This window comes from Aedes albopictus, chromosome 1 (genome assembly GCF_035046485.1).
Source record: "Aedes albopictus strain Foshan chromosome 1, AalbF5, whole genome shotgun sequence".
In the NCBI taxonomy this organism is placed as follows: domain Eukaryota; kingdom Metazoa; phylum Arthropoda; class Insecta; order Diptera; family Culicidae; genus Aedes; species Aedes albopictus.
In genome coordinates, this window is record NC_085136.1 from 101,761,097 (window position 1) to 101,778,842 (window position 17,746).

Below are 17,746 nucleotides of genomic sequence, written 5' to 3' on the forward strand. Positions count from 1 at the left end.
GTGAGATACAAAATTATTTTTTTTAAATTGTTGAGATAGAGGGTTGACGTCTTCGGCAAAGTTGTAGCATTTTTGATTCCAAACAACTTTCCTGAAGACGTCAATGTTGTAATTTTTACTCCAATGGAGATAGAGGCCTGTGTTTGAAAGTTAACCCCAAAAACACGTTTTTAAGTAAAACATGCATTTGTTGAATTTTTAGACCCATACAATGTTCTGCAAAGTTGTATGAATCAATAAAATACGCAACATTGCCGAAGACATCAAAGCTGTAAGAATTAAATGAGACGAGTTATAGATGAATTTTTGATTTTTTCATCCTTTTTTAGGGATAAATATCTTTCTGAGGGGCAAAAAGGTGCAACTGAGGATACCCTTATCAGAAAGAACATCTATAAAGCTTTCAAATAAGGGTCAGTTTGTCCGTCCACGATCGTCTACTGAGGAGATATGGCCATAATAAAAAATGTCCTTACTACGATTTAATTGCAATCAAATTTACTTTGACCTAGACTTTGACAGAAACATTCATGGCTACTATGATGAAATATAAATTAAACCAACTTCCGTCTTATCTATTCTATTCTATTCTTTTCTAGTGCTTGCACAGCCAGTATTGAAAAGCATCCTGGAAATATCAAAATTTCTTCTGATATTTTCTTGTCAGTATTAATATTTGCAGCATATCAGAGATGTGATACAAATATTAAAATGGCCAGGCCCACTGTGCAGACTAATGGGTTGGAAGATAATTCAAAAATTTAAGGCAATCAGATTATCCACTTATGAATAACATGATTGACAAACCTTTTTGAATTGAATGAAGGAAGAAACGGGGACAACCGTACCAACCGTTTCGTTTTAGGGGGATTGTGTTTGAACATAAAACTTAAACCAACTTCCGTCTTATCTTAATAAAAGTTCATTGTGTTGACTTTCTTCATATAAAATTTCAAATTGCTTTACAGAAGAACTCTGTTGGCTCTGTGAGAGCGTATTAAAACCCGGTAAATCCTAATATTTTATTCAATGAATGGGATTTGTACTAAATAGTGGAAATCTTATAAAAAGGCAGTGGAAAACGTTTTTTAGAACAAATTTGGTATTTAAAACATTCAGGACTGTTGCACAAATTCGCTTAGAGAAGGCTATATATTATTTGATCATAGTAGCCATGATTTTTCATGTCAAAGTAGATTTGAATGCAGTTAAATCGTAGTAAGGACATTTTTTATTATGGCCATAACTCCTCAGTAGACGATCGTGGACGGACAAACTAACCCTTATTTGAAAGCTCTATAGATGTACTTTCTGATAAGGGTATCCTCAGCTGCACCTTTTTGCCCATAAGAAAGATATTTATCCCTAAAAAAGGATAAAAAAAATCAAAAATTCATCTATAACTCGTCTCATTTAATTCTTACATCTTTGATGGCTTCGGCAATGTTGCGTATTTTATTGATTCATACAACTTTGCAGAACATTGTATGGGTCTAAAAATTCAATAAATGCATGTTTTACTTTAAAAACGTGTTTTTGGGGTTAACTTTCAAACACAGGAGGCCTCTCAAATAAAGATAAATCAATCAATCAATCAAATACAGGCCTCTATCTCCATTGGAGTAAAAATTACTACATTGACGTCTTCAGGAAAGTTGTTTGGAATAAAAAATGCTACAACTTTGCCGAAGACGTCAAACCTCTACCTCAACAATTAAAAAAAAAAATTGTATCTCACTTTTAGGGGGATTGATCCGAAAACTCTAACTGTCAAAAGATGGCGCTGGTCATTCCAGTCAACTTTGCCGAAGACACCATTGCTCTATCTCCTCAATCCTACGAGCTAATAATTAAGAGCGTGAAAATAGGAAAATAAACCATTGCGCAACGGAGGAAACGACGATGCCGGTGTAGCGGAGGACGCAAGTGAACCAACTTCCACGCTGAGGGAAGATAAGGATGCCATTCATCAGCTCAAGACCAACAAAGCAGCTGGTAAGGATGGTATTGCAGCTGAACTCATCAAGATGGGCCCAGAAAAGTTTGCCACCTGTCTGCACCGGCTGATAGTCAGGATTTGGTAAACCGAACAACTTCCGGAGGAGTGAAAGGAAGAGGTAATCTGCCCCATTCACAAGAAAGGCGACCATTTGTAGTGTGGGAGCTTCAGAGCGATCACCGTTTCGAATGCTGCCTACAAAGCGCTATCCCAGATCATCTTCCGTCATCTGTCACCTAAAACTAATGGGAAGTTATCAAGCCAGCTTCATCGACGGCCGGTCGACAACGGACCAGATCTTCATCGTACTACAAATCTTCCAGAAATGCCGTGAATACCAGGTCCCAACGCATCACCTGTTCATCGACTGCAAGGCGGCATACGGCAATAAAGTTATTTTAATTTTGACTTTATAACGATTCCAAGGACCTTTCAGTGTTGAACTGTTTGATTTGGTTAATACATAGGGGAACTTACGTATTCTCGGCAGTTTTGTTCTCTTCGTCATGGGGGTTTTTTTGAAACCTGGTGGTCTCAGAATTGGCCTCAAATCCTTCCCAACTAAGCTGAGTTATATGCCCAAATTTCAGGCAATTCGGCTCATAAAAACCCCCCATGACGAAGAGAACAAACCTGCCGATAATACCCTTCGTCACCCTATATACTTTTATTCATATAGCCTGGCTTTTTTGTTTTTTTTTTTTTTGTTATTCGGAGTTTATGTAGTTTGTCAAACTTAAATTGAGATACTTGAACCTATGGTTATTCTTCCACATTCTTTAATACATTCCACTCTCCACAGAACTCCAATCTCGCCGGAATCTCCGCAGCTGCCGGTGTACAACTGCTGCATCTCGAACCTCCGCAACTGTACCATGTCGCAGATCGTCGAGATGGGCAAGGTGCTCTCCAACGACATCCCGCTGGATCGGTGTGTTTGGGCTCCGGGCGGTGGCATCACACAAATCAAACTCCTGAACACGATCCGGGTGGTACTGTACCACATCATGCCGGCCATACTGTTGGATGTGCTGCTACGAGCCACCGGTCAGAAGCCATTGTAAGTTGACGGAGTGATTTTGTTTGAAACTGAATACCGCGTCCTGAGTATCGGTATTTCTTTCAGCGTGGCTAAGCTTCAGCGGAAAATCTACAACGCCAACGTTGCCCTGGAGTACTTCATTCATAATAACTGGGACTTTAGGAACGACAACTTTATACATTTGGCCTCGGAAATAAAACCGGAGGATAAGTATGCCAGTAGTTAGTTCTGTAATTATCATGATTTAATTTTGGCCTTCCATTCACAGCAAGGACTTCTACTACCGAGACTTCATCGAATTCGACATAACGTTATATTTTAGAAATTGCATCCTCGGAGCCCGTCGCTATCTGCTGCACGAGAAGGACGAAAACCTCCCGAGGGCTTTGAAGCACTATCGGCGCATGAAAATTTTGGACAAAGTGTGCAAGCTGCTGATTGTGACCGGATTCCTGTATCTGGTTCTGATCAAGTCGGATCTTCTAGGATTGTCCCTTTATATGGCTTCGTACAAGACCGAGTACGATCTACAGCGGTGAACTGAATCGGAACAATTCCTACTTGATGTTGCAAATAAATGTGTACCTTAACCCAGCCTTTCTCAAATTTCTTTACCGACGCGTGTATTTCTTATGGGGATGGTGGGTCGCGACCCATAGTTTGAGAAATGCGGCCTTAACCCTTATGTGGCCGACAGGGTACCCAGCGCCCATTTAAAAAGCACGGTGTAGAAAAAAGCAAAAAGTTTGTTGGACACATAACGGTTAATCTATATCGAAAATGCATGAAAGCCAACATTGTTGGCCATGCTTGCTTCCCTTATTTATACATGGAAAGAAAATCAATAGCAAACAATATGTTCATGCTTTGTAAAGAAATTGGTCTAACATTTTAACTAGTTACGAAATTGGGGTTATTTCTGTGTGGAATGTGATAGTCAGTCTCGGAGTCAAGTACAGATATCGTCCTACTAGCGGACCCATACATAATCCCTTCCGACAACGGGAGCTGGATAGCGGAAGATTTAGCGGCCAGACTGAACATTCGCTCGATTTCCGGCCAAGGAAATCATTTACACGTTCACAATAGCTAAGATCAACGGGGTGTACTACTGTAGCTGTTATGCCCCATCAAGTGGATGGGTGGTCGATAGACCAGTTCTCGTCTACGCTAGATTCGTTTTAAGCGCACTAGTGAGATTGAGTTCCGTGATCATTGGTGGAGACTTCAACGCCTGGGCGGTTGAGTGCGGTATTCGCTCGGCTAATGCTAGATGTTGAGCTCTGTAACTAGTGGGCGATCCCTGCCCAGCACTGTTGATACCTACCCCTCCTTCAACAGCTTCAGGGTCGGCGTACGCGCTGGACTATCGCGGCCAAGGAAACACTTAAACACCTTACGTTACACAACCCACTTTATTACAACTTTTTCACTATACATACTAGGTACCTTTATTGATTGGGCTGCAAAACGGTGAGTCGATGAGGAGAGCGTCTAACATAGCTCTGATCCTCACAAGTTCCTACCTCATGCTTCCACGGGTCAAACGATGACAAAGACCGCCAGCTAAGAGCAGTGTGCTTAGCTGGTAGTGCAGCCTGGGCACTGTTGTCCTTCTGACTTCAGCTAGATTGAAGAGGTACGATTCGAGCGTTTGTTCACCAAGGAGGTGCGGCTCAAACAGCGTCTGTTCTGGCATCCAGCGGCTGAGTAAGAAACGCTGCACCACGCCCAGCTAGATCCAAGGTGGTAGCCGCATCAGCGTGGTCGTCCTAGTGTTGGTTGGGACGTTAAACAGAACTAGCACGATGGCCCTCCGGCGAGACAGGAGTGTTGGCTTAGGGCCCAATAAGCCACCCGTAAAAATCCCCATTGCGAATAACATAGGAGAAAATACGACTCGATACAATCGGCAAAGACCCACGCGACGAAATAAGGACTACGATTGGAAACTTGGAACATGCAATTGCAAGTCACTAGGTTTCGCAGGATGTGACAGGATAATCTACGACGAACTACATCCCCGCAACTTCGACATCGTGGCGTTGCAGGAACTTTGTTGTTGGACTGGACAGAAAGTGTGGAAAAGCGGGCATCGAGCGGCTACCTTCTACCAAAGCTGTGGTACCACCAATGAACTGGGAACAGGATTTATAGTGTTGGGCAAGATGCGACAACGTGTGATCGGGTGGCAGCCGATCAACGCAAGGATGTGCATTAAGGTGGCCCACACTTATATGAAAAACAAAAATTTCGAAAAATGCTAAGTCTTACCTCCTAAATCAGTTGTTTTGGACTCCCAGAAGCTACGTTCAAAATTTGAGCAAAATCGGCCTAATCAGCCTAAGGGGGCGCTCAAAACGCTTGAAGTTTTTTATGGGAAAACTTGGACAAATGTATGCAGAAATTTTAAGTTTTCGAATTTTGCCGCTAGGTGGCGCTGTAAGCGTTCAATAATCAAACCCTTTGGTATTATTGTAGGTGACTATATGCCAGACAACTTTGTCGAAGACCGCAAAGGGATCCAACGTCTGTGAAAAAAGTTATACCCTAGGTAAGGTGAGGTGAAACATTATTGATATTTTTCCAGTACATGTAAAGGAATAATATCAATAATGAAATCTCAATTCTTTGCCTCACTTTGCCTAGGGTATAATTTTTTTCATAGACGTTGGATCACTTTACGGTCTTCGACAAAGTTGTTTGGTATATAGTCACCTACAAAAATGCCAAAGGGTTTATTTGTTGAACGCTTACAGCGCTACCTAGCGGCAAAATTCGAAAACTTAAAATTTCTGCATACATTTGGCCAAGTTTTCCCATACAAACTTCAAGCGTTTTGAGCGCCCTCTTAGGCTCAACCGATTTTGCTCAAATTTTGAACGTAGCTTCTGGGAGTCCAGCACAGCTGATTTAGGAGGTAAGACTTGGTATTTTTCGAAATTTTTGTTTTTCATATAAGTGTGGGCCACCCTAATGTGCATGTTGAGAGTTAAGGGCCGTTTCTTCAACTACAGCATCATTAACGTCCACTGCCCACACTAAGGGAGACCTGATGACGAAAAAGAAGCGTTCTACGCGCAGTTAGAGCAAACATATGTTGCTCGCCGCGTGACGTGAAAATCGTTGTCGGCGACATGAACACGCAGAAAAATCTCGCATATTTGAATCAAATGTAAAAGCACTTTGATTCAAATTCAATACTGTTCTTTAAATCAAAGTACATTGATATTTGAGTCTAATACTAAACTACTTTGATTCTAAAATAAATATATTAGAAACAAAGTCGTTGTGTCTTTGATTCAAAAAAAGGGACTACTTTGAAATAAATATAACATTTTGCACAAGTTTATCCGCGGCCATGTTTTTATTGTTATAAAGCGAAAAAAAAAATAACTTGCTCGACGAAATTTTGGAACAAGAGATCGTATTTAAAACATAAGACACATTTATTTTATTGAAAACGTGTGGTTTGTCGGAAGACACAGAGAGTCCCTTCATCGGTAAGTACAATAAAGTAAAAGTTATTGTTTATTTCTAAAATTCAAATCATTCGTTCTAAATAACAGCAACACATGATAATCGAGTGCAAGGAAGTCCAGGAACTCATTCCGCAGCTGTTTCAAGCGGATATGACGAGGTGCATCATGCCGTAATAAAGGAGAGGCCTGGTAAGCATCAATTGCTGTTCATAAAATTATATTTGCTAAGGAAACCCTTTTTGTTTTACAGAATCTTCCTCCGCTATCTATTGAATGTTCTGTAACTACGCTGCCTCCACCTCTGCCGGCTGCTGCTTGTTGAGCAACTGCACAAGAGCTTACGTGCTACAAACATCAGTAAAGAATAAGATCCATCATCGAATAATATAAAACTAAAAAATTCTAAAAACTACTGTTGAGGTTGTCTAGTTATGAAAATATAGCAAATAATGTTTCCTAAAAGTCCTATTCATTTTCATTAGATTATCTGCTTTGATTGAATACGATCTCATAACTAATGAGAGCATTCCGATCTTATGCTCTCAATATTTATTAGATCGCAATCAATCAAAGAAGATAATCCATTCAAAACATATTTTATGGCCTTTTTGAAATATATTTCTATCAAATATAGTTATTTATGTCACGAGTTGCAAAAAGTTGATTTTTTCAGCACGAGTCGTACATTTATCCGACGAGGCTTGCCGAGTTGGATAAATACGAAGAGTGCTGAAAAATCAAATTTTGCAACGAGTTCCATACAACATTTTATGCAATGATTTTTTTCATAATGCAACTTATTTGAGTTGCATAATGTCCATAATGAAACTGAAATGAGTTGCATTATGAACATTATCAAACTATTTTTCATTATGCAACTCATTTCAGTTGCATAATGAACCAGTTCGGAAAAATTGGCCATTATGATTCCAAAATGAGTTATATAAAATGTAAATTATGATACTGAATTGCATAAATATTATTTTTAAAATAAATAAATTTTGTATTTGATTCAAAAATTTGTGTTTTTTTATTCAGAAATAAATATTTTTGAAATAAAGTAGTAATATATTTGTTTCAATGAAATTTAATATTAGAATCAAATATATTCCACTTTGAATTTACAATCAGGCTGCTCAGAGCTAGACTTAGAAACAACAAAATAATTGCTTTGAAGCTAATACTCGCTGTCATTGATTCAATAAAAATCGCACTTAGGCCGTGGATCAATGGTATTTTATTTTTGTTTCAAAGTCGTTTTTTTAGACTTTAATATATATTTTTCTGCGTGAAGAACTTGGAATTTCCGGAGAAAGTAAGGAAAGAATGATCCGCGTCCGAACATCAAACTGAGCGAGCCTTCAACGTAATCCGTTAAATTACCGAACTATTTCGAAGAAGTTCGTGGGAAAAATCGAGTTTCCGTTGAGTTCGGTCGATGACACCTTCCCTAATCTGAGGATCACGGTTTCATTGACTCTCGTTTGATCCGCAGATAAGTGTAGAAGTGTCGCGGTGTGACCTTGTAGAAAGCCGTTGAATTCCGCAGTGAAAAGTCCCAATTAGGATATAAAGTGCGTGAGGGTTTGTGCGTTTTTCCAAACTAGACCAACAGCCCGCGGCTATCATCTACCCTAGCCAGCGACACTTTCTGCTCTTCAAGCGTTGAGGAATACCGGCGGACAATTAGCGTCGAAGGGGGCGGCTCGTCAACACGCCGCTTCAGGAGAACCTCGTGGATACCCATCCCCACTTGGTGATCGTCGTCTTGAAGACCCGACACGTGGACTCGCAATCCCACGTGTCTGGGCGGCGCTGATCAAGCACTACTTCGCGCCAAGTACCAGGAGCGCAGAACGGAGCAGCGTTCAGCGAGAAAACTACCACACACCACCGGTGAGTCGATTCGAATCGCTTTTTTTTTGTGGAGTGGGGCGTCCGATGAGGACGCCTCGGAGTGTTTTTTGCCGGCCAAAGGTCGTGTATGATTTGGACGACTAGCCAACAAAGCGTCCATAAAATGTGAGTTTGTGGTGCTATTAAGTAGCAGAAGTCGAGCGCACGTAATATACGGCCGACCCACCCAACTCTATTGTGTAAGCCACCCGGGTGCACTCGACTAGTCGCATCGTCGAGAATACTGAATGGGATCAGAACAACACGAGGAGAGCACATGCACAAATTGATAGGACTTTAAGTAGGCAGAGTAGAAAACGCACGAAGGGACTGTAGAGTAGGTATACATGAAATAAGGAAAATACAAAACGTTTAGCATGCTATTAAAATAAACAATAAATCGTTATTTTTTGGGTTTCGTTAAATAAATGTGTTTGTTAATCAACTCGATTGTATGTAATTTCTGGTTCAGTCCCACACAGATCATTAGATGATGGAAATGTTATCCCGTTGCTTCGCGTTTTTGTAGTTTAATGTTGTTCGCGTGGCGCAATGGATCATTGAAGCCGACTTTTCCGCTACTCACCGCATCAAAACAAAAGCGCCACCGTATATGGACGGTAACACAGTGACAGCAGTCGAGTTACGTCAAACACACAAGGCTACGGTGGCGCTATCTGTTCATTTCATAGCGGCCGTTTTAGTTATTTTAGTGATCCATTTGGATGTAATGTCTTGCGCATACTCTTCTACGCTGGTCGCGCCTCGTGCGGTGAGTAGCGAAACCGCCTGTGATGAGAACTAACTAGCAACGAAGGCTGTTGCACATTTAGGTATGGGTGTTGTCTTACCGCGTGCTTTGGAGGAATAGTTTTGTAGCGTGACAGATTACGTTGTTGCATAGGGTAAACACCCCAGTTCAGGTGTGAGAAGTAGGCGCACTGGTTCGATCCAAACTTTCTTTGGGAATTCCAAAAGGACTCGCCCTGATGAGTCTCAACCGGGCATAATTAGAACTGTTGTGCGGTCTCTGAATGGAGTGGCGCTTAAGCCGCATGATTACTCCCAGATCGGCCAGTGACGGCTACAAGAGTTCGTGGGGCAATATCAGGCTGGATTTATGGGTGAACGCGCTACAACGAACCAGATGTGGCTAGGTGTTGTAGAAATGCCGCGAATACAACGTGCCCACACATCACTTGTTCATCGATTTCAAACCGGCGTATGATACAATCGATCGAGACCAGCTATGACAGATTGTGCACGAATACGGATTCCCGGATAAACTGATACGATTGATCAAGGCGACGATGGATCGAGTGATGTGCGTAGCTCGAGTATCGGATCAGGGACACTCTCGAGTCCCTTCGAATCTCGCAGAGGGTTACGGCAAGGTGATGGTCTTTCGTGCTTGCTGTTCAACATTGCTTTAGAGGGTGTAATTAGGAGAGCGTGGATAAACACGAGTGGAACGATTTTCACGAAGTCCGTTCAGCTGCTTGGTTTCGCTGATGGTATTGATATTATTGCTCGTAAATTTGAGACGATGGCGGAAACGTACATCCGACTAAAGAGTGAAGCCAGGCGAATCGGATTAGTCATTAATGTGTCGAAGACAAAGTACATGATGGCAAAGGGCTCCAGGGAGCCCGCCACCCCGAATTTATATCGACGGTGATGGAATCGAGGCGGTTGAAGAATTCGTGTACTTGGGCTCACTGGTGACCGCCGACAACGACACCAGCAGAGAAATTCAGAGGCGCATTGTGGCAGGAAATCGTGCTTACTTAGTTCGCCGTAACACGAAGTTAACTATCTACAAAACGATGATTAGATCGGTCGTCCTCTATGGGCACGAAACATGGACCCTACGTGCAGAGGACCAACGCGCCCTTGGAGTTTTCGAACGGAAGGTGTTGCGTACCATCTACGGCGGAGTGCAGATGGATGACGGGACTTGGAGAAGGCGAATGAACCACGAGCTGCATCAGCTGCTGAGAGAACCAACCATCGTCCATACCGCGAAAATCGGGAGGCTACGGTGGACGGGTCACGTCATCAGGATGTCGGATAGTAACCCGACTAAAATGGTTCTCGAGAGTCATCCGACCGGTACACGAAGACGTGGAGCGCAGCGAGCTAGGTGGGTCGATCAAGTGGAGGACGATCTGCGGACCCTACGCCATGGACCGAGTGGAATGGAGGAGACTACTATGTACAGCAGAGGCCACCCCGGCCTTAGCCTGATTGGTAAGGTAAGGTAAGACGTAATTCTGTACAAACACAATCGAATCATGTAGCTAGAGAAGTTGCTCAAATTCAGGAAAATTCGTGTCAATTCTCTTCTCGGAGAAGAAAATATTTCTCTTGTGCAAACACGAAAAACCATGTACCCGCGAAAGATCATTCTAGAAATCTGGCCGCTCATATATTCATGTTAATACACGTACCAAAAGTGTAAATGCGTAGATCGTAACGAGAGCCGCTACTTCATCAACTTTTCAGGTAAGATCATATGTATTTTTAAATACAGGCTTGAAAAGAGGAAGATCAATAAAGAAGACAGTCAGTATTGTTCTTACACTCGACACTGGATACCTCCCGGATAAGTATTTTGCTACTCAAATTCCTTTGATCCTGAACTGATCATTTGATTGGATAATTCAATCCTTCAAAAGTGTTGATACTTAGAATCATGGAAGTCAAAAATCATTGGATCGGTCAAACTTTTTCTCACTCTGGTAAGCCAAGGTTCCGAATGCGAGAACGTTGGCAGTAATGCCTGAATGCTATCACAAACGATTTGGAAGTTCGACTTTAACTATTTTCCTTCTTGAACCACCTACCCTGACCCTGAGTGAGTAGTAATCGGTGTTCGAAAGTAAAGCGTTCCGTCTAGTCTGTTAGCATACACGGAATGTAATACCGTATCCCTTCGCAACGGTACCACCGTGAAATGATTGTGAGTTTCGTCATTCTGATCATCGTGGATTCATCATCGCGATAGCTGTGGACAAGAGTGCTGCAGGATTCAGTAGGGTATTGCGGGGCAAGATGAGCACCCTAAGGATCACGTTGAGTTTATTGAAAGTTAACACAATTTTTCAAAGTACCTCTCAGTAGTTCTTTTCTATATCATGTTTTCTATCACCCATAAACATGGGAGGGTTCAAAATTCACAATAAGGATGATTTAAATAACTAAACAAAAGAGATGTTTTATGGTCAGTTTGAACATGCTACGGGGCAAGACGAGCACCCCTACGGGGCAAGAAGAGCACTTCAATAAAATCCCAATATTTTAACAATAAATTGGCCATACAGTGATTGATATAGTGAACCTTGTTTAAAGCTATGGTATCACGTTCCAAAATTATAATTTTTTTCGATTTTTGCAAAAAAAAAAAATGCGGTTTAATAATACTTTATACACAATGACCCGAAAAACAATAAACGATTATTAGGTTGCTTATTTTTAGGAATTTACACAACCAAATAGTTGCAGAGGTTACGGAAACCTATGCTCGGCACTATTGAGTGGATTACAATAATTTCAAAATATTTTCTATATTACCATCAGGGGTGCTCATCTTGCCCCACTATAGGTAAATAACTAAAATTGAATAAATTTTAATGTTTATTTTTAGAAAATATTTTCTAATGTAAATTAAAATGCTTTGCAGTAAGCTAGTAATGTTGGCTGATAACCAGAATTATGGTAAAAATTTGATTCTGACACAGAAACCTTATTTTATTCTGATGATTTCTTATAAGAAAATGCTAAAAATCCATGCTATTGACTAATTTGACGATAATTTTTAATTCGTTCATTATGAAGTACCTTTTATCAGGTTTACAAACAGGATGAACATTATTTTAACGGATTATGAAGTTATTTCATCATAAAAGTAGTAAAACGGAGGGGTGCTCATCTTGCCCTGAGTGGCCATCTTGCCCCGTCCTACCCTAAGTATTTGGTCTAGCCCCACCACAAGAGGAACACCACACCAATCGTGTTGCCAATTGGAAGATTGTGCTGACGCCTACATTTGGTGGCTCCAGAGAGGAGGAACTACTGCCAGCAACATCGCCCCTTCATGGAACTTGAATTCAAAGCGTAGTCTGTAGTACTAAGCAGGGCCCAATCTTCCAGGGAAGAGAAGACAACTTAAGCCGGTAGCTAGTGGAACGCTTACCAATAGAGAGCTCATGTACATCCCTAACGGGCGTACCGCGAAGGTAAAGAAGAGAGAGAATGAGTTTTTAGTGAAGACCCATACCTTTTTGGTATCGGATTAACAGATTTCTTCATTCTAAAAAAAAGTCATGGACACAAGTCTGCCGTCACGAGACGTGAAAGTTAAGGGTGGTAGACTGAAAAGTTTTTTTGATTTTTTTGACTGCAGTGTGCAGCAGACAGTTCTCGGTGGGAATTTAGAAAATGGTGTATGGCGTAGACGCATGACCCACTAGTTGTAGCGAGTGTACAGAAAATGAATATTAATATTGTGAAACGAACAATATATGGCAGACTTGAGCGGGCTGAACGCGTAGTGCGAATGTCAGAGGAATGAATAAAAAAAAACAATTCTTAGCAGGGAAGCAGATAAAGCTTGCGGCACAGAGAACATGCTGGCTGCAATCGGTGGAAGAATACCTCAGATCCCTAAACGTTCGGGCAAACCGGAGGAACATCGCCCAAGACCGACGAAGATGGTGCTCTACCACACGCTCGGCGTTTGAATTAAGTTGACCTGAATCAATTGGGTTCTTAAACTAAGAAAAATGTATCGATTTTTTGATTTTATACGAAAGAGCACCTTTTTCTGAGTCACTATGATTTTTTTCAGATTTTTAGAACTTTATTTTGGTACCTAAAATCAATTTCAAAGAGATTTTTAGAAATCACCTTTTGACAGCTGGGTAACTGTTTGACAGCTCCACCCAGTACAAAATGCGACGAGGGGTGATTCGACAAATCGCTCCCATACAAACTTCAAATTGATTTTTAAATAGGTTCCCGGGCACCAAAATTCATGAAAATTTGGATTTCGGCTCAGTTTTGCATGCAGATTCAGAATATGGAATTATCTCAACACTACTAAAGAAGCCAATTGGCGATTAAAAGTTGAGGTTATGTCGTGAAAATTTGGAAGTTTGAAAGGGAAATGCCAGTTCCCCATCAGTTTAATCATTAGTTTTTTGATAAATTTAGCGATAAAATGAATTTTTCTACCCCGATCCCACCTTGAATTTTATCTGAAACGACTCAATCACTAAAATACGAAATGGGATTTCACAAAACTTAACCTCACTTTAGGAGGCCAATTTAGAACAGCAACATGGTATCGTAGGTAATGTTAATAACTGAATTACAAAGTATAAGCTCTTTTTTTTTTGTGGAACTGAACTGTTCTTCAGAGTTCTATACATATTCTTCTGAAAATCCGTGGACCTTTATAGCGGCCAATGCGCTGGCATGGCATTCGGCAAAACATGTCGACAGTGACCGATTAGAATTCCGGTCCAAAAACGTTTCGTGGCAATTTTCTTGACTTCCTTCAGCATAGAGTATCTTCACGACTGCCACACGATGTATGTACAAATACAGAAATGGTTATTGGGAGAACATGGTCACAGTAAATTGTGAAATTTTTAATATAACAATATGCTGGAAAGCATGCTTCGTCCGGGTTGAGACCTTAAGTCGCCGAGAAAGTCAGCAGCTTTTCAGTCATCTATAATTAAACGTTCTCTTCGTACAACTCCGGATCACTACAATGTCTCCAAGAAACGCCGCATTTCATTATCAAATTTAAAAATAACAAGGATTTCGGAAAGTATACTTACACGGGACCACCAGTGATTGACGAGTTCTTCAACATAAAGATAATTTATTAAGAAAACCGCATCTCCGCCACAGACGCGCGGCGGCAGCACCGATCACGATTCCATCACGACACTTCACCACTCTTCCGGAACTGTCCCGTTCCTAATCTCTACTTGCTATTGAGCGAACGTTCGCAGTTGGTGTAGGCCACTCCGACGCCGAAGCCCGATCCCATGATGATGGGCCACGCACGTCTCTTGAAGAACAACAGCGAGAACACGGTACCCAAGGCAAGGCCACCACCTACGGATGAAGAATGGTTTTGGTGGAAGACGCACGTCAACAAACAATAGCAACACCACAGAAATTATGTAACTCGAGATCGAAAGAGCTCCCAAGTTCAAGGTTTTCAATTGTTTCTAGCCAAACTGGGAGGCGATATTTACCGAATTTGACCAGCGTGTCGGTCAGGCAGCGGTCGATCTTCTTGCCGTACTGGTCCTCAGCGAAGGTTTGGGCCATTTTGCCGGGTGAATGCGAGGCGGGTCGATTTTTTCCACACGCACACTGATTTTCTGAAACGATGGAACCACCAGACACAAAAATTTGCCGCACTCTGGCTGAGATGATGATGATTTTCGATCGGTTTTGACGTTTCTCTGTTTTGTTTCAGCGCTTCTTTCGACGCTGGCTCGCATCTCTTTTTCGATATCCGTTGAGATGTTTCGGAAGGGTTTCTTCCCAACTCCGACACCGCTCGAATGGTGTCCTATCCCTCATCGTCTGTCAGACGCGAGTCGGACTGGCGCTGCGTAAACATCGAAAACTCGCACTCTCTTTTGACAGCTTGCGGCAGACATTCTTCGTGGTTGCGCACATTCTCGAGGTTTTGCAGTGTAAAAAGTTTTAGTAAAATCAAAAGTAAGTGAATATTCCCATTGTTTTCGGCGTCATTGTTTAGGGGAACTGTTGTTTAGCGGCAACAGCTGGTGTTGGAGCTTTATTGGTTTTGGATTAATCGAAAAATAACGTTTTCTTTTTCCCCCTTTCCGATTACATAATTTCTCCTCCGGAACATCCAGAATGTCGTTCGCCCTGAGAAGCACTGCTCGTTTGGCCGCCTCGGTCCGGCCGGCTCTGCGCTCGATGCAGTCCCGTGGCTACGCCGACGAGATGGCGTTCACGCTGGCCGCCGCCAACAAGGTGTACTACGACTCGGCCAACATCCGGCAGGTGGATGTGCCCTCGTTCAGCGGCGCCTTCGGTATCCTGCCCAAGCACGTCCCCACCCTGGGTAAGAAGAACCTTCCCATCGTGTAATGACGAATGTGGCTACATTCAATGATTATTTACTTTCAGCCGTCCTGAAGCCCGGAGTGGTCACCGTGTACGAACAGGATGGTGCCACCAAAAAAATCTTTGTTTCCAGCGGTACCATCACCGTCAACGAGGATTCCTCCGTCCAGGTGCTGGCCGAGGAAGCTCACCCCGTCGAGGACCTGGACTCCGGCGCCTGCCGTGAGATTCTGTCCAGCGCCCAGAGCCAGCTGTCCTCCGCCTCTACCGATAAGGTAAGGACAAAAATCGAAATTCATGTTAGTCAACGATGACTCTATTGCCGCTATTTCTTGATAATTGCAGGAACGTGCCGAAGCCGGAATCGCAGTAGAAGTGGCTGAGGCTCTGGTGAAAGCCGCCGAATAAGCGCGCGATCGCGGCGGAAACTGCCATCTCAGATATAACATTTTTTCTGTTGATAAACACATTATTAGGAGCTACAAAAAACATTCAAGCAGCACCAGAGATGAGGCCGAAATAGTGCGAAAGGTTTTCCAGACTAGTGGATGAACATCTTACTTAAAGTACGTACAGCCAAGTCGAAGGTGCAGAACAAGAAGCGAGGAGGTTAATAAATTCAAGCAGACAGCGAGTTTAGAAGCGTATCGTGCGTCGTCCTTCGTTGATTCGATAGGCAAGTAAAAGAAATCTCCTTTAATACTTCATTTATGTTTATCAAGTGTAAAATTAGAGATCAGAGGCCTCAATCTGCTTTAGCCTGAAGATCTGATCTGGGTTCTATTCTTATCGTATACCAGTATTTCCTTGTTCCTGGTGCTATAAGCTTACAGATCATGATTAATCGGAGGTTTCCCCGATTATTTTTCATGAGATTTAAGTCCCAAAAACCGATCCAAAAGATTGCTTCACAAATTCTCCAGGGGTTCATTCAAATATTCCTCCACAGTTTTCTTTCAACGAGTGCGCTCAAAGATTCAGAAATTCATCCAGAATCTCCTTCGCGAATACCTACCTCCAGAGACTTACGAAATCTCTCCATAGATCCCAACAAATATTTCTCTAGGTTTTTCTACAAAAAATCCAGTAATTTCTTCAGAAAACTATCCGGAATTTCCAACAAAAACCTGTTGACAAATTTCAAAAAATCCTGCTTGGGTGTTTTTAGATATCGAGGATGCCTTTGACAACGTGTCTGTCGATGCCATATTGGAAGCCGCACGGGGTCCAATGATTTCCCTAATTGGATTCACCAAATGCTCAAAAACCAACATCTCTTCTCCTCTTCTCGACATTGCGTCAAGCGGCGATTAGGAAATCGAGTGTTTGTGGATGCCCCCAAGGGGAGTCTTGTCACCACTTTTGTGGAATCTCGTGGCAGATGAGGCAACTCAATAATAGCGGTTTTGTTTTCCTACTTATGGTTTTGCCGACGACTACCTAACATTGTTAGTCGGTATGTGCATCAGCACCCGTTTCGACCTGATGCAAAACGCTCTTCAGGTAGTTGAGGGATGGTGTCGCCAATATGGCCTTTCGGTAAATCCGAGTAAAACATCTATTGTTCTTTTCACGGAAAAGCGAACCCGTAATGGTGTTCCACCTGTGCATCTCTTTGATTCTGAAATCAATGTGACTGAACAGGTAAAGTACGTGTAGCGTCGTAGCTTGGTCCCACGTACGATGCGTCCTCCTCACTTGAATGTCTTACCACGAATAATGCTCTCTCCCAATATTAACAGCAGTCGTGCCATAGTGTCCACCAATACACACTCACAACATACAGGGATTTATTCAGTGTTTCCCAATCTCTTGAATGTATAATATATGACTCTACATCCTTTCTCCACTCCGAAGAAATGAAACAAACAAGAGAGTAATAAAATGTGTTGTTTTTTTAAGTTTTATTTATAAAAGAAAAAAAAATAAAATAAATGCAACAGGTCTGCAACTTTAACTTGAACGCTTTCTACGGACTGTATCGCGTAGGTGATCTCCTGGACCTAGCTGAACGTTTTGGTTCAGCACCATGGTGCACGGACGATTTGCGTTTTCTTGTTCCTGTGGTTTGGGGAAGAGTTATGTCAGGTTTCGATCCTTCATTCGCTGGTATCGCTGGCGTTGTATCCGAAAGTAACGGTTCTTCCTCCAACGTTAATTTCGGCGATGGCCATTTCTTGAGGTGACTTATTGGGCGTCGAT

At 42.1% G+C, this 17,746-nt stretch overlaps 4 protein-coding genes across 4 annotated transcripts in view; 2 read left to right on the top strand and 2 right to left on the bottom strand.

Annotated features, from left to right (window-relative positions):
- The window catches only part of LOC109409419 (putative fatty acyl-CoA reductase CG5065), a 31,706-nt gene extending 28,050 nt beyond the window's left edge, over positions 1 to 3,656 (top strand). The window contains exons 4-6 of the mRNA XM_019682863.3: positions 2,802 to 3,059; positions 3,126 to 3,251; positions 3,310 to 3,656. Of these exons, the coding sequence (XP_019538408.2) occupies positions 2,802 to 3,059; positions 3,126 to 3,251; positions 3,310 to 3,580 (655 nt within the window). The 3' untranslated portion in view covers positions 3,581 to 3,656. The remainder of the gene's footprint in view (positions 1 to 2,801; positions 3,060 to 3,125; positions 3,252 to 3,309) is intronic.
- LOC109398402 (thioredoxin domain-containing protein 5 homolog) overlaps positions 1 to 17,746 on the bottom strand; it is a 199,336-nt gene that overhangs the window by 135,259 nt on the left and 46,331 nt on the right. The gene's annotated exons all lie outside the window — the stretch shown is intronic.
- Positions 14,285 to 14,886, bottom strand: LOC134285078 (MICOS complex subunit Mic10-like). Its single transcript, XM_062845119.1, has 2 exons — positions 14,695 to 14,886; positions 14,285 to 14,551 (listed from the first exon to the last, which is right to left on the bottom strand). Exons 1-2 carry the CDS (start codon positions 14,768 to 14,770, stop codon positions 14,418 to 14,420), a joined length of 210 nt encoding a protein of 69 aa, XP_062701103.1. The 5' UTR covers positions 14,771 to 14,886; the 3' UTR covers positions 14,285 to 14,417.
- On the top strand, positions 15,020 to 16,191 carry LOC134285077 (ATP synthase subunit delta, mitochondrial-like). The gene is made up of 4 exons (XM_062845118.1): positions 15,020 to 15,169; positions 15,331 to 15,542; positions 15,608 to 15,819; positions 15,890 to 16,191. Exons 2-4 carry the CDS (start codon positions 15,332 to 15,334, stop codon positions 15,950 to 15,952), a joined length of 486 nt encoding a protein of 161 aa, XP_062701102.1. The 5' UTR covers positions 15,020 to 15,169; position 15,331; the 3' UTR covers positions 15,953 to 16,191.

Excerpts from the sequence above, each read along its gene's own strand:
- LOC134285078 (XM_062845119.1), bottom strand. The coding sequence starts at position 14,770 with ATGGCCCAAACCTTCGCTGAGGACCAGTACGGCAAGAAGATCGACCGC. Across the intron at positions 14,552-14,694 it reads CGACACGCTGGTCAAATTCG|GTGGTGGCCTTGCCTTGGGT; the intron begins GTAAATATCGCC and ends CTTCATCCGTAG.
- LOC134285077 (XM_062845118.1), top strand. The coding sequence starts at position 15,332 with ATGTCGTTCGCCCTGAGAAGCACTGCTCGTTTGGCCGCCTCGGTCCGG. Across the intron at positions 15,543-15,607 it reads CAAGCACGTCCCCACCCTGG|CCGTCCTGAAGCCCGGAGTG; the intron begins GTAAGAAGAACC and ends ATTTACTTTCAG. Across the intron at positions 15,820-15,889 it reads CCTCCGCCTCTACCGATAAG|GAACGTGCCGAAGCCGGAAT; the intron begins GTAAGGACAAAA and ends TGATAATTGCAG.